At 39.1% G+C, this 21,002-nt stretch overlaps 1 protein-coding gene across 1 annotated transcript in view; it reads left to right on the forward strand.

Moving 5' to 3' along the window:
* Positions 1–8,497: 8,497 nt before the first annotated feature.
* Positions 8,498–21,002, forward strand: part of LRRC69 (leucine rich repeat containing 69) — a gene marked incomplete at both ends in the record, with an annotated part of 34,269 nt that continues 21,764 nt past the window's right edge. The window contains 3 exons of the mRNA XM_080646487.1: positions 8,498–8,719; positions 16,402–16,528; positions 18,845–18,917. Of these exons, the coding sequence (XP_080502613.1) occupies positions 8,498–8,719; positions 16,402–16,528; positions 18,845–18,917 (422 nt within the window). The remainder of the gene's footprint in view (positions 8,720–16,401; positions 16,529–18,844; positions 18,918–21,002) is intronic.

A 21,002-nucleotide genomic window follows, 5' to 3' on the forward strand; every position in this document is an offset into this window, starting at 1 on the left:
CTCTGTGGTGTTTTCTCCTTCACTGCTCAGCTGCTTTGCTTTCCTTGCACTTTTTTCCACTAAGAAACGATTTGTGACCTCTCTTACCCATTAACTTGTACAAGTTGAAGTAGTAGCAATGTAAAAAGTGTCCAAGGCCAAATATACTTCGAATCCTTCCTCTTTTCCAATTTCTCTTTCAAAACCTTTCTCTTTTTGCTTCATTCTCTAGGATTAAAACAAAGCCTTTTTTACTGTTACTTTGTTAGCCTTTTAATGTCACCTTTCCGTAACCTGAAGTATTTGAGAATGTTTGTATCACATGTATGGATCAAGTTGAAAGCCACTCTTTAGGAGCCAGACTGTGTAGTAAAAATCAGTATATAATACCTTTTGGTGTGAATGATTTATCTAGCTCAGATTTCAAGTTACATATAACAGTATTCCTTCTAAGAAAATAGTACTCATATATACAAATGTGTCTGATAATTTGATAAGAAAGTGTTATGAAAATTAGACTTTTTTGATTAGATATGTTTTTCCCCAATTAGAAAAAGCTTCATTTATCATGAAGTTTTTAATATTTGAATTTTTGCTTTATGGATGCAACTAATTTTTTCAGTTAAATATCAGGTTTATATATTAAAAATGCGGTGTCAATCTCATTGATGATGTGGGAAGCTGGTCAGCTAGAGCAAGTAAGTACTACATGAAGGTATTCCATTTCAAGAGATTAAAAACCAGTCTGCTGCCAAGCAAAATACATTCTGAAGGCTGCCTGTTTTGAGATCTGAGTTTTCTTGAGGCTCTGAAATTTATAAAATAATGAAATTATAAACTAATTATATTGCCTTTATTTTGAAGTAAGGTGTTGCTTTAAAATTAAAAGATAACCATTAAGAAGTAATAAAATAAGCCCTGACCGGTTTGGCTCAGTGGATGGAGCCTTGGCCTGCGGACTGAAGAGTCCCAGGTTCGATTCTGGTCAAGGGCATGTACCTTGGTTGCGGGCACATCCCCAGTACGGGGTGTGCAGGAGGCAGCTGATCGATGTTTCTCTTTCATCAATGTTTCTGGCTATCCCTCTCCCTTCCTCTCTGTAAAAATATCAATAAAATATATTTTAAAAAAAGAAGTAATAAAATAAAGTATCATGAAACCTAGTTATTATAAATTCCATCTACATTTAAAGCATTGGAAATACCTTACTGGTAGCTTTTTTTTCTAACAAGATGAGTGGCATTTTTTGATTATAGGTTTATTTTTAATTTGTATAATGTTTTAAAATTTATATTTATTATTGAAAGTATTACAGATGTCCTCCCTTTCCCCCCAACGCATTCATGGCCCCTCCCCAGGCCTTCCCCACACTATTGTCTGTGTCCATGGGCTATGCATATTTGCATATAACTTCATTGGTTAATCTCTTTCCGCTACCACCCCTCTGACATATGTCATCTTTAAATGGTTGATATAGCTATGAACAGCAATTGTATGGTTAGCTCTTGTTTTTTCATAAAACTTTAGATAAAAATCATTTTAGCTCTAACCTAAAATTGAAGTATTTAAAAAATGGTAGATGTTAATTTAAAAGCAGATATACTAATTTCGTTTGCTGTGTAATGATAATCCAATGGAAGTTTCATAAGCTTTCTTTTGCTTTAACTCAAAAAGTATGTCAGAATTCTGGAATGTGTGAAGTCAAGAATTTTATCCACTTAAATATGTTTACAACTTGTGTAAAGCAAGACAGAGTGTGTATGACTATAGCGAGCAGTAGAGTTTTGTTCATATTATCTGCTTGCCAAAAGAAGAATAAAAGATGAATTCAATAAACATTTGTTTAAATTGTTATTTGTTAACACCTTTATATTATAGAAATAGAGAAAACTCAGTTTGTTTTAGAATTATATCCAGCCTATACTAGTATATTGTCCTCACATGTAATTGAAAATAATGCAATAACATATTCTTGCATTTAAAAGATTTGGAATAAATATATTATGCCCCAAACTGAATGAGGGAAGTAGTGAAATAATAGCCATTTAAGGCATGGCTCTTAGTAATCAGGTTGGAATTTTGGATATTTTAAAATAATGAAGGTTTATTTAGGCCTTAGGGCAAGTGACTTGGAATATTCTCAGACTGGTGGGTGTTGAAGAAAAGACAGATGAATAATTAGTGTGCAAGAATGTAAAGCAGTAAGAAGGAAGTTTGTGCAAATTAATGCTGGCACAGATTTGTTAATATATTGTCTTGGTACAAGTTGTCATGAACTAGGTAAAGGAGCAGATCAGTTGTTTTTTTCTGAGAATTTAATTAGCAATTTTATACTGTTTTTGCTTTTTGAACAAATGAGAGTTTTTTCTTCCTGTCAAGTATGTTTTAACATAATCGATTCTTCTACTTTGTCTTATTTAAAAATAGTCTCTCTGCATTTTGTAGAAATAATAGAACTAATGGGGTTTCTAATTCTTTTTTCAAGGTAAGATTTAGGAAGCAAAGTTCTTGTCCTTTACCCCATTGTTTTTCCCTCCTACTTGAAGGCCTTTGAGCCCAACCTGCTTCATCTAGCTACTGTCCTCCTGTCTTCAGCTTAAATAGCACCTACCTTGGCAAGCTACCCAGAATCCTGCCACCCGGGTGGGTAGGTACCCCACTTAATGCATTTTTCTAGTGACTACTCACTTGAAATTAGCTATTGTATTTAGTTTGTTATTGTTGTTTATTATTGCTGTTATCTTCTCCTAGTATTTAAATGCTTAGAAATAACTTGTTCACTATTACAATATTCAGCACATTGCCTGGCCTATATATTAAGTGCTTAATGTTTGTTGACAGTCTTAAGATCAGTTGAAAGTATAGTATATGACTGAAGAATTGTCATTAGGTTAATGGACTTTTAGGAAAAGTGAGAGATACTGACTGACAATAGTGCTTCTTCATAAAGGGCTCCTTTCTAATTTACCTTGCCTTTGGATGAAATTTTTTTTTTTTTAATATCTTTTCATTGATCTCAGAGAGGAAGGGAGAGGGAGAGATTGAAACATCAGTGATGAGAGAGTCATTAATTGGCTGCCTTCTGCATGCCCCCCACTAGGGATTGAGCCCACAACCCCAGCATGTGCCCTTGACTGGAATCGAACCTGGGACCCTTCAGTCCGCAGGCCGACGCTCTATCCACTGAGCCAAACCATCCAGGGCTGGATGAATTCTTAAAACTTTTGTTCTTTTGTGGAATGGAATTCAAGAGAGTTTCCTTTTTTTCTTAACTTCTGATAGTGTGTTATGATTAATTTATACCTTCATGTGTGTGTTAGGACAATTTGATTTTAATGAACCTGTTAAATATAAAGATCCTTTAAAATAAGTGTACATACTAAAAATATATTAAAAACATTGTTAATATACTTACCATGAAGTTTATAGTTCTCTTATTTCATTATAATTGGTATGATGGTATGTCTTACTGAAACTCACTGCCTTTCTACAAGATTGCTGAATATATCGATTCCTTAAACAGGGATAACTTAAAATCCTTCTCCTGATTTTTCTTCTATCACTCTTGTCTTAACAAAAGGAAACACCTATTTATGTTTATAATCTTAACAAATACAGTATCAACATGGGGATTAATGAGAACCTGAATGCATGAGTTTGATGAGCAAAAATAACGACCTTGTTTTAACTAACTGTTTTTGAAACAGGCATTTATTTCACCCCCCATGAAATCAGAAAGGCTCACACACCTACCTCAGAGTGTTGGCTTTGTGAGCTGGGTAATTCCTTGTTGTGGAGGCTCTCTGCACTTTGTAAGATGGCCAGCAGCATTTTGGGTCTGTACCAACTCAGTGCCAGCAGCAGATGTGAGGGGGGGATATCTCCACACGTTGCTATTCATTTAACCTTGTGGTTTTGAACTATATATCTTCTTCAACCAGTACTTGTGTTTTAGCCTCCACTACTCCAATGAATCTGCTTCTAAAACCAGTCCCAGTGACCACTTACCTGTCCTTATCTTATTGGAAATGTCTGCTGCATTTCACAGTAGACTGCTCCTTTTTCTCTGACTTTTCATAACACTACACCTTGCTGGTTCCTCCTCCTTAGTCTTAGTCTTTGTCTTTGTTCTGGGCTGTGCCTCTTCCTCTGACTTTCTTTCAGGTTGTTACCCTTGATCACCTTTTTCTCACTCTACACCAGAGCTTCCCAATCAGAGGGCTGAATGTGGCCCAGAGGTATATTTTATTTGGACCGTTAAGTGATTTAAAGAAAAAAAGGTCAGTTAATTGGTAGTGTTTAAGAACTGGGAGATTTTGAGGAGAAACCAAGATGGCGGCATAGGTGAACACCCAAACTGCTGCCTCGCACAACAATTTCAAAACTACAGCTAAAAGAATGGACATCATCCAGAACCACAGGAAAGCTGGCTGAGTGGAAATTCTACAACTAGAAGGAAAGAGAGGGGCACACGGAGACTCAGAGGAACTGCAAAAGGCTGAGGTACGGAGACACATGCACAGAGAGGATGGGCGGCTGAGTGCCTGGCTAGCTTTCTCTAGCGGGAGAGAGACGAAAACTTCCGACTGCACTGAACCCCAGTTCCGACTGCACTGAACCCCAGTTCTGGGTGAGACCCTGGGGACCCAGACTTATATGGGGGGAGTCTGGACTATTGGGAAAAGAGAAGAGCGTACGGAAACTCAGGGGAGCCGCAAAAGGCAGAGGTCTGGAGGCGCACACACAGAGGACTGACTGCTGAGTGTACCGCTGGCTTTCTCTAGCGGGAGGAAGGTGGAAGCTCCCGACTGAGCTGAACTCCAGTTCCAGGCGAGAATCTGGGAATCCAGATTCATTGGGGCAGAAACTGGACTGTCTGGCAGCGGGCGAAACTTCAGGGCGGCTCTCTCTCAGAGCTACTTGCAGCAATTACCGAGGGACACTGAGACCCAGGGGCCTCATAGGGTAGGGCTGACGGGAAGCCAAGGCTGTCTGCCCAGCCCTGAGACTCCGCCCCATCCAAGCTGAGCACAGAGGCTTTTGCAGTTTTGCAAGTCTTGTCTTATAAGGCTGTCTTCAGCACAGAAGTTCTCCCGGCGTAGACTCAGCTGATCCTCACAGCCAATTGGCCTGGAGGTCAATTCCTCCCAGTGATACCAACAACAATCAAGACTTAACTACAACAAGGCTGTACACATAGTCCACAAAGGGGTGCACCAAGACTGTTCACCTCAAGTAACTGGGAAGGCTGAGCCACTGGGCCCTATAGGACACCTAGCACACAAAGCTACTCTACCAACTCAGGGAAGCAGTGAAAATGCGGAGACAAAGAAACATCACAAATGAAAGAAATGGAGGAAAACAAATGACTGGATATAGAATTCAAAACCACGGTTTTAAGGTTTTTTAAGAATTTCCTAGAAAAGGCCGATAAATTTATAGAGACCCTCAAGGATATGAAAAAGGACCAACTAGAAATTAAACATACACTGAAATAAAAAATATTATACAGCGACCTAACAGCAGACTAGAGGACCGCAAGAATCAAGTCAAAGATTTGAAGTACAAAGAAGCAAAAAACACGCAACCGGAAAAGCAAAAAGAATCCAAAAATTTGAAGATAGTGTAAGGAGCCTCTGGGACAACTTCAAGCGTACCAACATCAGAATTATGGGGGTGCCAGAAGAAGAGAGAGAGCAAGATACTGAAAACCTATTTGAAGAAATAATGACCGAAAACTTCCCCCACCTGGTGAAAGAAATAGACTTACAATCCAGGAAGCGCACAGAACCCCAAACAAAAGGAATCCAGAGAGGACCACACCAAGACACATCATAATTAAAATGCCAAGAGCAAAAGACAAAGAGAATATTAAAAGCAGCAAGAGAAAAACAGTTAAATAGCTACAAGGGAGTACCCATACGACTGTCAGCTGATTTCTCAACAGAAACTATGCAAGCCAGATGGGAGTGGCAAGAAATATTCAAAGTGATGAATAGCAAGAACCTACAACCAAGATTACCCAGCAAAGCTATCATTCAGAATTGAAGGTCAGATAAAGAGCTTCACAGATAAGAAAAAGCTAAAGGAGTTCATCAACACCAAATCAGTATTATATGAAATGCTGAAAGGTAGTCTTTAAGAAGAGGAAGAAGAAGGAAAAGGTAAACAAAAATTATGAACAACAAATACATACCTATCAACAAGTGAATCTAAAAATCAAGTGAAAAAATTTGATGAACAGAATAAACTGGTGAATATAATAGAATCAGGGGCATAGAAAGGGAGTGGACTGACAATTCTCAGGGGAAAGGGGTGTGGGGGGTGGGGGAAGAGATTGGTCAAAGGTGGTACACCTCTGGTTGAGGACAGTGTGGGGGAGGTAAGGGCAGAGGCTGGGGTGGGAACCGGGTGGAGGGGAGCTATGGGGGGAAAAAAGAGGAACAATTGTAATCTGAAAAATAAAGATTTATTAAATTAAAAAAAACTGGGAGATTTCACTTAAAAGCCATATTTCTGGTTTTTCAAAAAAAAAATTAGAACAGTCAGCACCACAGGGCCAGGACTTTGTCTTGTCAGCATTCATCATTGCAGTCATTAGACAGGGCATGCAGATTTTCTGTTCATTTCCCACCATTCCTACCTGGTCTGCTAACTTCCATTTCATGCCTTGGGCAAGCATGCCCATTTCCCGAGCCAAAGTATTGCTTGGCATTATCTTCTACTACTCCCCTTTCTGTTCTCTTTTGCTTTCATTCCATCCTTAATTAGACTTTGTAGATGATTAGTTATCCTATTGGACCTGGCTTTACCTCACTGTTCTATTTTTCACTGTTTATTTCTACTTTTTATTTAATTTAATTATTTTCTTCTGTTTTCTTGTTTAATTTTTGCAGAAGCTTCAAAAATTATGTGTAATGAGTATGCATCTGTGCATGTGTAAGTAGAATCTCAGGTTCATCCAACCTAATAGTAATCAAATATTGGTCTGTAAGTTGAAACCATTGGCAAAATAAGAAAATTTAATGTGAGATAGTGATATTCTTTTAGCAGAGGGGTTAAAATGTCTTTTTAAAACAAAATTGGGGTGGCAGTGGATGAAAGAATTTTTTAAGTGCTTTTACTTGCCAAAAGTAAGAGTTGGTAGCTGTATTTTTCACAGATTGCTTCCTGTTTTAAAGTCTGTGAACCCCTAACATAGTTTTTTTTTTTAATTTCTTTATTGATTAGGGTGTTACATATGTGTCCTTATCCCCCCATTACCCCCCCCCCAACATATTTCTAATCTCATGACCAACTGAGAATTCTTTGTAGAACGTCTCTGACAGATCTCACCTAGCCCCTCATATTGGGAGTGCACTCAGGTATCTAAGCAGATGAAGTAGTGATTGATAACAAGATGGTGAATGCAGGTGGCCATAGGGAGACAAGGCCTTGGCACAGTAGGCGTATGTTAGCACCTTGTATTAGTCCCAAGAATAGAGTTATGCTTGCATGCTTGAGATTTGTTAACGAAACAGCAATCTGAATTTAAATGTCTGTGAGGTTGTACAAAAGAAAACATAATTACTCTTATGTAATGAGCATTTACTGTGCTAAGCAGTGTGCTAAATGCTTTACATAAGCAAGCTTATTCATTCCTCACAGAAGGCAGGGGTTCGTATAGTCATTCCTGTTTTATAGTTAATGGGAATGAGACTCCAAGAGGTTGAGAATGAATAACTTATAAGTGCTGAAGCTGCCCCTAGAAGGTGGGTCTTTGAGGATCCAAAGCACTTTAAATCAAAACTTCCATTTCCAAATTTAAAAAGAAAACCAAGAGAAACACAATATTCTTCTTTATTACTGGAGAGAATTTCTACAGATTTCTAATACACGAAGCATCTGCTCATGTTTGGAAACGTTTACCACAAGTCAGAGCAAATTTAATCACAAAATAAGCTTGCCAAATGAAAGTCTAAAGGTGAAGCCAAGGGCATGACTAGAAAACCCTTTGTTAAATTCTGGATATATGGGAGCAGGTAACTTGTCTTTTTAGTTCATAGGCCTTCAGATCAAGATACCTGGTAAATGCTGCATTTTTTTCCTTGATCAATTTTCAGACTTATGAATTGGTTCCCTAGCAAGCCCCACTATAATCAATGAGTTTCTTGTATTTTAAAAATACCATTATGAATCCTTACATGTTCATGTGCTAGGCCACTCTTGATTACTTTTTCTGATCCTCAAATTTTCTGATTTTAGACCAGTGATGTTCCTTATAAGTTGGCTTTCATGTTCTTGGGTCTCCTTAGTCTTCAATTACTTCCATGTCTCTGGCATAAGATATCTTCGGCTCATCTTGTACATTTTCTACCCCAAGCCTGGAATCAGCTATTTCCCCTCCCTACCTCTTACTCAAGAAACTGTCTGATGCCTCCCACCTTCTGCATGGTAGATCTCAGAATGTTTTTGTTTCCATGACACCAATTCTGCAATTAGAGATTGTAAAGATACCAAATAAGGAGCTTAATCCCTAATGTGTACCTTATCCCTTTCCTATCGCTCTTCCAACTTCATGGAAGAAAAGTTGTTCCTTAGAGCAATAAAGGGTGGTAAAACCACTAAGATCCTTACCTTGAATGGGAAGAAGATGAGGAAGATACCCTCAACAATAGGAAACCTGCCTAGCCTGAAGGTTCTAAACCTTCAGAATAACCTAATCTCCAGCGTGTGCTCAGAGTTAAGCACCTTGACCCAGGTGAGGAAGAGTTTATCTTTTGGGATTAAGGGTCAAAGAGGTGAGAGAACAATAGGCTTTGATATGTGGAGATTTGGTTTCTTGAAGACATCCTGTGGATCCTTGTTAGAGAGGCACCTGAAGGTGTTCTCCCTTAGGAATTCTATGTGGTAGGGGAAGAAGTTTCATTTTGTTCATGTTCTCTTTGGAGCACATCTGGACTCAGGATTAGGTCTCTGCTATACTCATCTTTCCGGAGGCTGTCTTCTGGAAAGGCTTAAGAGTCTAGATCTAATTGTCTACTTTGGGGGCTCCATCTGGAAGTGCATTTGAGGATCCTTAAAATGCTCTGCATCCTGGGAACTCTCCTGAAGCTTTTGCCTATGGAATGAAGAGACATTTGGGGTATAGAAAGGGGGTTTCTTTTTAGTTTCCTACAGCAGGCTGAAATTTTTAAAGTATTTATATTGATTTTAGAGAGGAAGAGAGAAGAAACATCAATGATGAGAGAGAATCATTCATTGGCTGCCTCCTGCATGCCCCCCAATGGGAATCAAGCCCAAACCCAGGCATATGCCCTGACCAGGAATTGAACTGGGGACCTCTGGGTTCATGGTTTGATGCTCAACCATTGAACCACACCGACCAGCTACAGCAGGCTGAACTTTGAAATGGAGGGTTATCAGGGAATGGGAAGGAAGGGACATTCATTTCTTTTGAAGTAGTTTCAAAACAGTTATATTCATTTTTAAAAGTAAAGTATGATTTCTTATTTAAAAGTAAGGGCTGAGCTGAGGCAGCTCTTTACTTAAGGCAATGACATTGTTTAGCTGTTCATGAACTCATAATTTTTCTTATATGTAGTCTCCAAGGTTGTGGAATTTGAAAAAAAAATTCCCTTTATAATGGGAGTTCTAGAACCATCCTATATAATAAAGAGCTAATATGCTAATTAAATTGGATGGCGGAATGACCTTCTGGAACGACCAGTGGGCGGGAGACAGGGCTGCAAGGCAGCCAGGGCTGCAGGGGCCTACTCATGCACGAATTTCATGCATTGGGCCTCTAGTCTTGGATAAAATGTGCTGGAAACACTCAAAAGATGAATATAGATTATTTACACAGTTGAGAAATACTGCTCAGTCATTTTCACATTTGCTAATAAAAGGGCAGGTGAGGGGTTAAGAAGAGAGAAAGTTACACCCTAGCTGGTTTAGCTCAGTGGATAAAGTGTTGGCCTGTGAACTGAAGGGTCCTGGGTTCGATTCCGGTGAAGGGCACATACTTCAGTTGCAGGCTCAATCCTCGTGGCAGAGGCAACCAATCAATGTGTCTCCCTCACATAGATGTTTTTCTCCCTGTGTGTCTCTCCCCCTCCCTTCCGCTCTCTCTAAAAATCAATGGACAAAATATCCTCGGGTGAAGATTAACCAAAAAATAAAAATAAAGTAGTACATTGTGGTTTAAAAAGAAAGAAGCGAGAAAGTTTAGAAAGGTGCAAAGAGCCCTGAATGTGAATTTGGAATCCTGGACACCTTAACTGGGTTAGCCACTTACCAGCTAAATATAAGACACTTAATCTCTTTGGGCCTCAACTCTGCCTTCATTTATTGAATCCAAACATAAGATTGAGCACCATTTGTGTCTCGGGCACTAGGAACTGGTGACTCATCAACAAACAGGACGGATGAAAATCCTTGCCTTCATGGAGCTTACGTCCTTACGTTCTAGTCAGGTGAGATATAAGAAACAAGCAAAACAAATAGGATGTGAGGAAGGGATCAGTGCTAAAGAGAAACATAAAGCAGAGAAAGTGGGCAGGGTATGTTGTGGCATTTGGTGGAAATACTGATGAATGACCTCTGCTACACACTGTCCTTGTGGTCTTTATTAACTTGGTGATTTGTATATCATAGTTCAAAGATACAAGAATTCTTATTCTAACAATCCTATATAATAAAAGGTCAATATGCAAATAGACTGAACAGCGGAACGATGGGTCGGTATGACGCGCACTAACCATCAGGGGGCAGACGCTCAACGCAGGAGCTGCCCCCTGCTGGTCAGTGCGCTCCCACAGGAGGAGTGCCGCTCAGCCAGAAGCCCTGAGCCTCTTCCGCCTCTGCAGCAGTGCTAAGGATGTCTGACTGCTGGCTTAGGCCCGCTCCACGGGGGAATCGGACCTAAGCCATCAGTCAGACATCCTCCAGGGGCTCCCAGACAGTGAGAGGGTGCAGGCCAGACTGAGGGACCCCCTCTCCCCACCATGTGTACGAATTTCATGCATCAGGCCCCTAGTTTTCTATAAAATCCCTAAATGGATTATTGAAACGTTAGTTTGAACTCTTGCCTGTGTTGCTACAGGCCATAGTCTTTGTTAATAATGATATCTCGCTACCACTTTTTTTTTTATATATACTATGCTTGCCTTTTGGACTAATATATTTTTTTTTTTGTTATTGGAGGAAGTCCAGTTGGCCCCAATATACTGATCTTGGCCATATTTTGCACAGAATGCACCATTCATATTGTCCTGATATTTTTAAGTTTTTAAAACAAAGATACTTTTAAATTTCTGCACTCACAAAATGATATCCAATAGAATAACAACATCAACAATTTAGTGAGAACCAGGCACGATGCTAAGAACTCTGTTCATTTTTAAGGAAGTTATTAACCTTACATTGTTAATAAAACATGGTTCAAGAATAGGTTAAGTCACTTGTCAAGGTCACTCAGTCAGGGACTACATCTATAACATGAGGTCTCTTGAGGTTACTTTCAGCTCTATTATTTTATTCTATACACTTAGTGTGAGATTTACAAGGGTGTGGTGTACCTAAAAACAAAACTGTGTTGCCTAAAGATGGCAGGTTTGAACACTACATGAATTATCCCACCTTTTATTTGTTTACATAGCCATTCCTTTAACAAATTAATCTTTTTGTGTCTATGCTGATTCTGAGGATACAGGTGTGAAAAAACAACAGTCCCTGTCTTCATATTTGGGGATTAAATCAAATGTTAATATGTATAAAGCCCAATGCCTGGCACATAGAAACTTTTCAGTCAATTATTGTTGCTATAATGATTAGTGTATGAATGTATTATGTGTATGTATGTGCTTATTTATGATCATTCTTTTTTTATTGATTAGAGAGGGGGAGGGAGGAAGAGAGAGAGAGAGAGAGAGAGAGAGAGAGAGAGAGAGAGAGAGAAACATTGATGTGAGAGAGAAACATCAATTGGTTGCCTCTCGCATGTGCCCTGATCAGGGATCAAATCCTCAACCTGGGGATATGCCCTGATGGGGAAATCAAACCCGCCATTTTTTGGTGTACAGGTCAATGCTCTGGCCAAGTGAGCCACACCAGCTAGGGTTATATGATAATTCTGAGCAATCAAAAATTCCTTTTGAAAATATTGCTGTAGATAGTGTTGTGTAGAAGTTAGGAGTATAGGCCATAGCGTGAAGGTATGTTATTTCACCATATATGGTAGCTTGGACCACAGATCCTTTTCTGTAAAATCAAGGGTATTGTGAGATCCACATGAGACAGTGTATAAGGCTGCTTTGTATTGTACATATTAAATACTATTTAAATGTTAGTGTTGTCATTAATAAACCAATCAATACATTTTCTTCTCAAACTTCTTGTCCTCTTCTCTTCTACTTATAGAAAGATTGCTACACATTAAACGTAGATTTCATTATCCAAAGGCATCAGTGGACACTGAGATGCTTATCTCACATCCAAGATGTAAGAGAACACACATATTTATTTCAAGGCAGGCCACAGATAGGTTATAACTTAGAGGTATGAGTGGGCCAATGTAATCAGATAAATCAAATTTAGGAGGAGAGTTGGGATAGACACTATTTAAGGCAAGTATACAGAGATGCCAAAAAGGCTACAGAGAGCTTGAAAACATTTAAGGAAATATTGGGTAAAGAAATTCCTCGTCAGCTGATTATTTGGGCAGCTGTTTATATGTAATCCAACAGGATCAAATAAAGGGAATTGAAATGATAGCACACCCCATTGTATTGCATTCTTCAGCTATATAATGCTATAATTAGGCAGTGATGATTACTACTATTAGAGTGATTGCAATGAGATATAGCTGAAAAGTTGCATCGAAAAGGAATTTTGAGAATAGAATCTGTTGACTGATTGGATGTAGGTGAAGAAAAAGAAGTCCTAGGTGATTTCAAAGTGGGGCCACCATAGGATTACAAGAATGATGGGTGCGTTAACCAAAGTGCAGATGGGAAAAACAACTGGTTTGTCTAGTTTTAGACTTTGAATTTCAAGTGACAACATCACATTCACTTGAGGTGTCTTTTGAGCCCAAACCATCACGATGCAATTTTTGCAGGGATAACTGCATTTAAGAGTTAAGAAAATAACTCAATTGTATAAGTCTTGGATGTGAGTGATCTCCTTGACTGTTAACTTAGCAGTTTTTGTTGTCAGAGACAAAATTAATTATGTGCCAACAATGTGCCCTGCTGATCAAAGAGTGGTTGCCAGGTTAGACTGCGTTAATATAAGTATAGTCATCTGCCTGATGGAGATTCTGTGGTCTCACCAGCATCTATACTGAGACCACATTCCCTGTCTTAGCCAAGGCGACATGTTTTCTTACAAAACTTAGAGAGTGACCAGGATGGTGAGGGGTATGCAAATTATGTCCTGAGGAAATTGGTTAAAGAAGAATGGAACACATTTAGGGGAAGTATAATAGCAATCTTTAACATTTTGAAAGACTGTTATATGGCGATGAAACTATTTTTATGATTGCTGTGGGGAAAATTGGGTAGACGTTTCAGAGAGCCTAAATATAGAAAAGTAAATAAAAATTTCTAGCAAAATAAAAAAGCTACCCATTATTGTGTCATGAGGAAGATATATAATTGCCCATTTGCATTTTATATGATACACTAGATGACTTCTAAAAGTTCCTTTTTCTCTGGGTTATGGGTCCATGAGAAACTATTTAGCAGCAATGGTGTATTTCAATCGATAGCACTATGCCACATTCAAGGAATAGAAGAGTTACCCTCTGAAAACACCAGCAGAACTTCATTCTATATACAATTATTGATGTAATGTAAGTTTTAAATTTACCCAAGTAGTTGTCTCTTCTATGACTAAAGTCTTCCCTTGGCGACTGCCCATAACCATAGAGAGTGTTACTAATGCAACACGGTCATGCTCGTTCTGGGTGCTTGCTATTTCTGAAAGCCTTGTGAGTAAAACACCATTGAGAGTAGCCTTGCTAAGGCATCCCGCTGCCTTCCTTCCTGCAAACATCACCTCCTCAGAGAGGTCTTCCCTAATGATAGCCCGAGTTCCTTTCCATTCCATTATCCTGTTTTCTTTCCTTTATATGTAGCACTTAGCAGTAACAGAAATTATTTGTGTACTTATTTGTTGTCTGTCTCATTTCCCAATGTATAAGCACTATGAGAGAGGGAATTTTGTGTGTCTTTTTTAACTGTAGTATTTAGAATAGTACCAGGTACACAGTACACATATAACAAACACGATTAAAGTAATGGAGCATTTAGATTGGGTCTTGAGGTATTTCTCAAAGGCCACTCATTATTTTTGCGAAGGTGTCTCTGGACCTTTCTGTATAGTTTATGTAATCTATGCTGGAGCTCTGACATATTTGCCACGGTGAGAGAGGATAACGACCTTGTCTTTCAGATACCTTTATGACTTTGAAGGTCATCAATGAATCTTTTTTTAGTGATCTTATTTCATCAAGAATCATCCCAGTTCCATTGACTTCATCTTAGTTTTAACTTTGAAATCCTTTAAATGGTGAGGTTATCAGTTGAACCCTCTTCATCATCTAATGTCATATTCTTGGTGGTGGTGCTCAGAATTTCACATGGTAGCCTTTTCTAGCCAAAGAGCCATATAGTTAACTAGAGGCCCGGTGCATGAAATTCGTGCACTTGGGGGGGGGTGGGGAGAGTCTCTCAGCCCGGCCTGCACCCTCTCTCAGTCTGGGAGCCCTTGGGGGATGTCTGACTGTAGGCTTAAGCCTGCTCCCTGCAGGAAGCGGGCCAAAGCCAGCAGTCGGACATCCTTAGTGGTGCTGCAAAGGTGGGAGAGGCTCCCGCCACTGTACTCACCAGCCATGAGCCCAGCTTCTGGATGAATGGCTCTCCCTCTATGGGAGCACACTGACCACCACGGGGCAGCTGCTGCGTTGAGCGTTTGCCCCCTGGTGGTCAGTGTGTGTCATAGCGACCGGTCATTCCACCGTTCAGTTGATTTGCATATTAGCCTTTTATTATATAGGATGTGTCACCCAGAGAAGTGCTTTTTCTTGAGTTATCTATCTACTTTATATCATCTTGGGAGCTAACTGTTGGCTGTCAGCTATCCTAGTATATTTCCCAAGATTGATCTTCAAAATTACATTTCATCAAACTTCTTACATCTCCTCCTCTCAGCAAATTTTGGTTCACGTTTCATTGAAAAACAAACACTATCAGTCAGGCGCTCCCTCATCGTTCCATCACCAAATCGATCCAGTGTTCTGATCTGTACACACCTTTTCTTTACCTTCCTTCTTACTCCCCAGATGAAAAGGTCCTACTTGCACTTTGGATCCTATCTTCTTAAAATAGAAAGGATTTTGATTTCTGCAATTATCCCTCTCCTTGTATTAGTAGTTACTCATTCTCTACAGGTTTATATCCATCAGCATATAACAAAGTGAATTGTATTTTATTTTAGGGAAAAACAAACCCTCCAGCTGCCTCCTAATTTTCCAGTGTCCCTTTATAGAAAAAGTTCTTCCAATAATTGTCTGCTTTCTCAAATTTTCTTGACAGCACACCTCAAACAGAGTTTCCTTTCCAACACTTCACTCCCGTTGTCAAGGTCACTATTGATGTTCACATTGCTAATTCCAATGGTTAGTTCTTTGCTTTTTTTACTTAACTTTTCTCCAGGACTTGATCCATAGTTACCTTCTTAAAATAGCTGCCTTTTCCTTTCTCTTGGTTTCTGTGACCCTATATATCTTGGAGAGCCTGAGTCATAGATTTTTGTAATTGATTGAGGCTGTACTATCAGGAGAAACCCATAGGGTGTGAAGGAAGCAGAGGAGAGCAGAGCAGGAAAAGGATCTAGGCAAAGATGTCGCCCAAGCCATCCTCCTCTCCCACCTGGCCCACTGCAGTCATGCCTCTGTTATCCTTGTTCTCATCTCTTGCTCCACCTGAATTTAATGCTTCCTTTGGGAGTCGTATGACAGGAGGACCTTAGATCTTTGGCAATATTTCTGACTTCAGGGAATTAGCTCCTTTGTTGATTTTTTTAATGGTTTTGAGTCTATAGGTCACAATGCTAGGGTATTCTTGAGCTGTTCAAGTAGAGTTATAAATGAACCATTAGCTGCATTTTTAAATACCCTTGGAATGGTTTGTGATACAATTTTAATGAAGTGCTTTAATTGAAAATTAAAGTGTGCTTTAATTAGCATAAAGTGTTTGAACACGAACTAAATGAGCTTTATTTATAAAAATTATTTTAGATATGTGTAAAATAATAGTTTGTGATTATGCTGAAGTTTACTTAGGTTACATGGATCTCAGCAAAGGGACTTAATTATTTCTTTTTTCTCATTTGAAGGTAGATAATGTCTGAGTCCATTAAATCTCTTTATGTTTGCAGCTGACAGTACTAAATCTGGGAAACAACCTTTTAGAAGAAGTTCCAGAAGAGGTGAAATACCTCACATCCCTGACGAAGCTCCATTTATTTGGAAATAGGATTAATAGATTTGCATCTGGAGCATGTGGTAAGTTAGTCAAAGAAAAGCAGTATTATAGTCTCAAACTTAATCCCCTTATATTTAACAATTTAGAACTAAAGGAAAAAGGAACTTTACATGTTTTGCTTTTGGGGGGAGATATTTACCTGCTACTCTCGAAATTATGAAATTTTGGGTACTTTTTTTCAGCTATTGTACTATATTTCTTTAGATGTAGACCTAAGCAAGCATTAGTGTAGTGAATTTTCGTGTCTGTTTATACTCTTGAATCTATGAGCCCTTTCTTTGTGCCAGAGTGAAAACTAGTGGAAAATCAAATCAAGGAAAGCTTTCCACAGCTCTCCTTTTCCTTTATACTTTTTATTTTGTCTCAGATACTAAGTCACAGTCTTTGATCAAGATGATAGGTTTAGCCCTGGCAGGTGTGGCTCAGGGGTTAGAGTGTTGGCCAGTGTACCAATGGGTGTCGGGTTCAATTCCCAGTCAAAGGCATGTACCTGGGTTGCAGGTTCGATCCCCAGCCTCTGTTAGGGTATGTAAGGGAGGCAACCAATCTAATCTATGTGTCTCTCGCATATCAATGTTTCTCTCTCTCCATCTCTCTCTCTCTTCCTTTCTCTTTCTCTAAAATCAATAAAAACACATCCTCAGGTGAAGTTTAAAAAAAACTGTGACAAATACTTATCAATGTTTACACACATTATATATACAAAACCACATATTGAGCATTCTATTACAGTTTACTTAGGAAGAAAACAGTTTACATAAGAAAAAAATCAGGGAATGGAAACAAGTAGACAATATCTTAGCTATACTGAGGGAATAAATTTAAGTAAAATCTGATATATATATATATATATATATGTAATATTAAACAATTTAATGCTAATTTAGATTTCTGTAAGGAATTTTTTTCTCATGTTGCCTTTAAATGAGGTTTATAAAATATATGTAATCTGTGTGCACTGCCCCTAAATGTCTTTAGTTCCTGTATATCTTAATTTTGGGCTGTTGAACTCTGAAAATCCTATGTGATTGACATAAATTATGGTCTCTATCAGATCATGATTATCCAACTGCATTGTTCAGCATGTATTACATGACCCTGTCCCCTGACCAGAGCATACTGAACCAGGGTTATATGTGTCCTATGCTGGGTCAGTCATACACTCTTTGCTAGGGATTGTGATAAAATCTAAAACAATTTAATTGGCTTGAGTAATCAAGAGATAGTAGTTGTAAATGGGTGGCTCATGAGCTGAATCTGGGTCACAGATAGGTTGGTTCTGTTTTGTCTGTGTTTTCCTTCTTTCTCCCTTTCTTCCTTTCTTTCTTTCTTTCTTTCTTTCTTTCTTTCTTTCTTTCTTTCTTTCTTTCTTTCTTTCTTCCTTCCTTCCTTCCTTCCTTCCTTCCTTTCTTTCTTTCTTTCTTTCTTTCTTTCTTCTTTCTTTCTTTCTTTCTTTCTTTCTTTCTTTCTTTCTTTCTTTCTTTCTTTCTTTCTTTCTTTCTTTCTTTCTTTCTTTCTTTCTTTTGCACTCCAGTGCATTTATTTATTTAAATTTATCTTTATCGTTGAAAGTATTACATATAAGTTTGAATTTAGTGCCAAGATTTGCAGATCAAGAGAATTCATATAAAGGCTGGATTTCTGGACCTTTCTGTCTGTTTTACAAAAGAAAGGTTAGGCAATGCTGGAATCACATTGCCAATGACAGCAATTGCTAGGAGCTGGCTGAATGGGAGTCTGACCTGCTCAGCTCTTAGAAACTGTCATCATGGACAATCTCACAGAGGTGCTGTGTTGCAGTGGGGCACAGGGCTCAGAACCATGGGCAGGAGAGGGGAGCCCCCCAAAGGGACAGGTGTGCACCAGTGCCGAGAGATGGTGTTATGTGTGCCCGTGTTGGTTTGCTTGGGTGGGCACACTTGCTGGGCCTGTCAGAGCTGAGTGTGGGATTCACAGATGCAGGGGGCATGGGGCATTGGACTGATCTCCCACGGGGTGTTTTGTTGGGTAGGTGAATGTCATCCATAAAGAATCTTTGGACTTCATTCATTCCCTCCACAAATATTTATGTGTTCCAGTGCCTTTTGTAGTGCCTTTCTGGTTTGAGTTTGGTTAACTAGGCTATAACTTCTGTCTTCAGGCACCGTGATTTAGCATAGTCAAACCTTTTGATAAATTCACCTTTTTTTGAAGCGAGTTTAAGAATTTATCTGTTACAAGCAACCCAAGAGCCATGGGCAAGACCAGAAATCAGAAGGAAAATCAAGTTATACAGAAAAATGGCTAAACATTGTAGCTAACATATATATAAAGTGTCTAAAATTATTTTCTAACAGATGGCTTGAAAAATTTGACCCTACTTAATCTGAACAACAATCAGCTCACATATATTCCTAAAGAAGTCAGCAGGTAATTTTGTTGATAGTGACATTTAGTTTATTCCCTACCCCTTTACCCCCTACCCCCACCCCAACCCACCAGGGCCCTCTGAAAACTAAGGCCCTCTTATGCCGAGCTTCAAGTCCTTGTGGGATTTGTACCTAGCAAAGGGGACATCGGAAGAACTGAGACAAGCCACCATTTTTAAGCAGATGATTCCTTAAACACTGCAGAAAAATGAGAAACAGCATGGCTTGGTAGTCTAAGTGTAAGAGTGGGGGTTTGAAACATACAGCTCTAAAGTGTTATTAAACTCCCAACTCTGTAGTTCTTAGAGGTTGCTCCACTACAGAATTGGTGATAGTAAATTTTATTTCATGTGAGTATTGTAAATCATTTTCAGATTGATAGAAAAGGTATCATAAAAGTCTATTCTAATTCACTTGCCAATACCTCTAGCAAATGTATTGTTTCCCAGGTAGATTTTTTTTGCATAGAAAATAATGTTTTAAGTCAGAGCAACTAGAAAAAATTTTTGAAGCAATTTAATTTTTTAAGAAGAGGAATATCTATAGCAATGCCAATGCCAATAGTTGTCTGCTTGCTTCTTCAGTTATTCAATTGATTGATGTATTGATTGGATGGAAAAAGGACACTTGGAAGATGTGGTGAACTAGGTTCAGTTTCATATATTTGTACAACCAGCCTGATGACCTGAGGCATGTACCTTAACTGTCTTATATCTTAGCTTTCTCATCTCTAAAATAAAAAATCTGAGTAGGTGAACTCCAAAATCTTTGCAGCTATAACATGTTATGATTTCACAATTTTGTAAGCTCTGTTTAAAGTACAAAAAAAATACTAAAAGGACCCGTATAAACCTATGGTGATATGTCAGAAAAGTGAAAGAAAGTAGAATTGGAAAATGTATAGGTCTGCACAGTTTTACAGATGGCCATGGATTGCCTGTATTCTAGCTGTGCCTTAGCTATAAGCTGAAGAGTTACCTCCCCAGGCATGGTTCCATTTTCTGCCCTTGGGAAAGTTTCTTCACCTTCTTATACTTTCGTTTCTTTATCTGCAAAATGAAGACAATAATAGTGCCTATTTCACATGGTTGGCTTTTTTAAACATATTTTTTATTGTTGATAGTATTACAGATGTCTCCCATTTCCCCTCCTTTCCCCCTTCCTCCCTGGCCCTACCCACCCCCCCAGGTCTTCACTACCCTATTGCCTGTGTCCATGGGCTATGCATATAAGTATGTTAGAGGCCCGGTGCACGAATTTGTGCAAGGATGGGGTCCAGCCAGCCCATCCCGATTGGGGCCGATCAGGCCTGGCCAGCTGGGGGGAGGGGACATGGGAAGTTGGCCACTGGCCCCGCCCCCAACCGGGTTGGGGGGCCGATCAGGGGCGGGGCTGGCCAGGGGGAGGGGCCATAGGTGGTTGGCTGGCCAGCCCCATCCCCTGGTTGAACTCCCGGTTGAGGGGATAATTTGCATAGTAGCCTTTTATTATATAGGATAAAGTTCTTTGGTTTATCTCTTCTTGTCCCCACAACTCCACATCAAGGTATGTCAGTTTGTTCCATACTCACAGGACAGGGTTGTTTTGATGGTTAAATAAGTAGGTGAACTCCAAAATCTTTGCAGCTGTAACATGTTATGATTTCACAATTTTGTAAGCTCTGTTTAAAGTACAAAAAAAAATATTAAAAGGATTCATCAAAGACATTTAGGATTGAACCTGTGACATAATAAGCACTTAATGCATGATAGCTTTTATTATAATTGGTTATTATTTTTGTTCTTTCTGTTTCTCTCATTCATTTCTTTTTAGACACAAAAGACTGAGTTAGTGGTGAGTTTGGGAAAAGCCTTTCATTTGGGGCCTGTTTCTTTGTTTCCCCGTTTGGCTGTCTCTCGTGATTGTTTCTGTGTCTGACACAGAACACGGTTGCTCCCAGTCTTTGTGTAGTGGCCTTCCACATAGTAGGTGTCTGAGTGTTGCAATCTCCTTGATCTCCTGTGCAGGGTGCTCTAAGAATGTTTGTTGTCTGGGTGGTTTAGGCTCTCCTGTTGTAATTGGGTCCTGATTGCCATGGCCCTTTTGT

Source organism: Plecotus auritus (assembly GCF_963455305.1).
Source record: "Plecotus auritus genome assembly, chromosome: 11".
NCBI lineage: Eukaryota > Metazoa > Chordata > Mammalia > Chiroptera > Vespertilionidae > Plecotus > Plecotus auritus.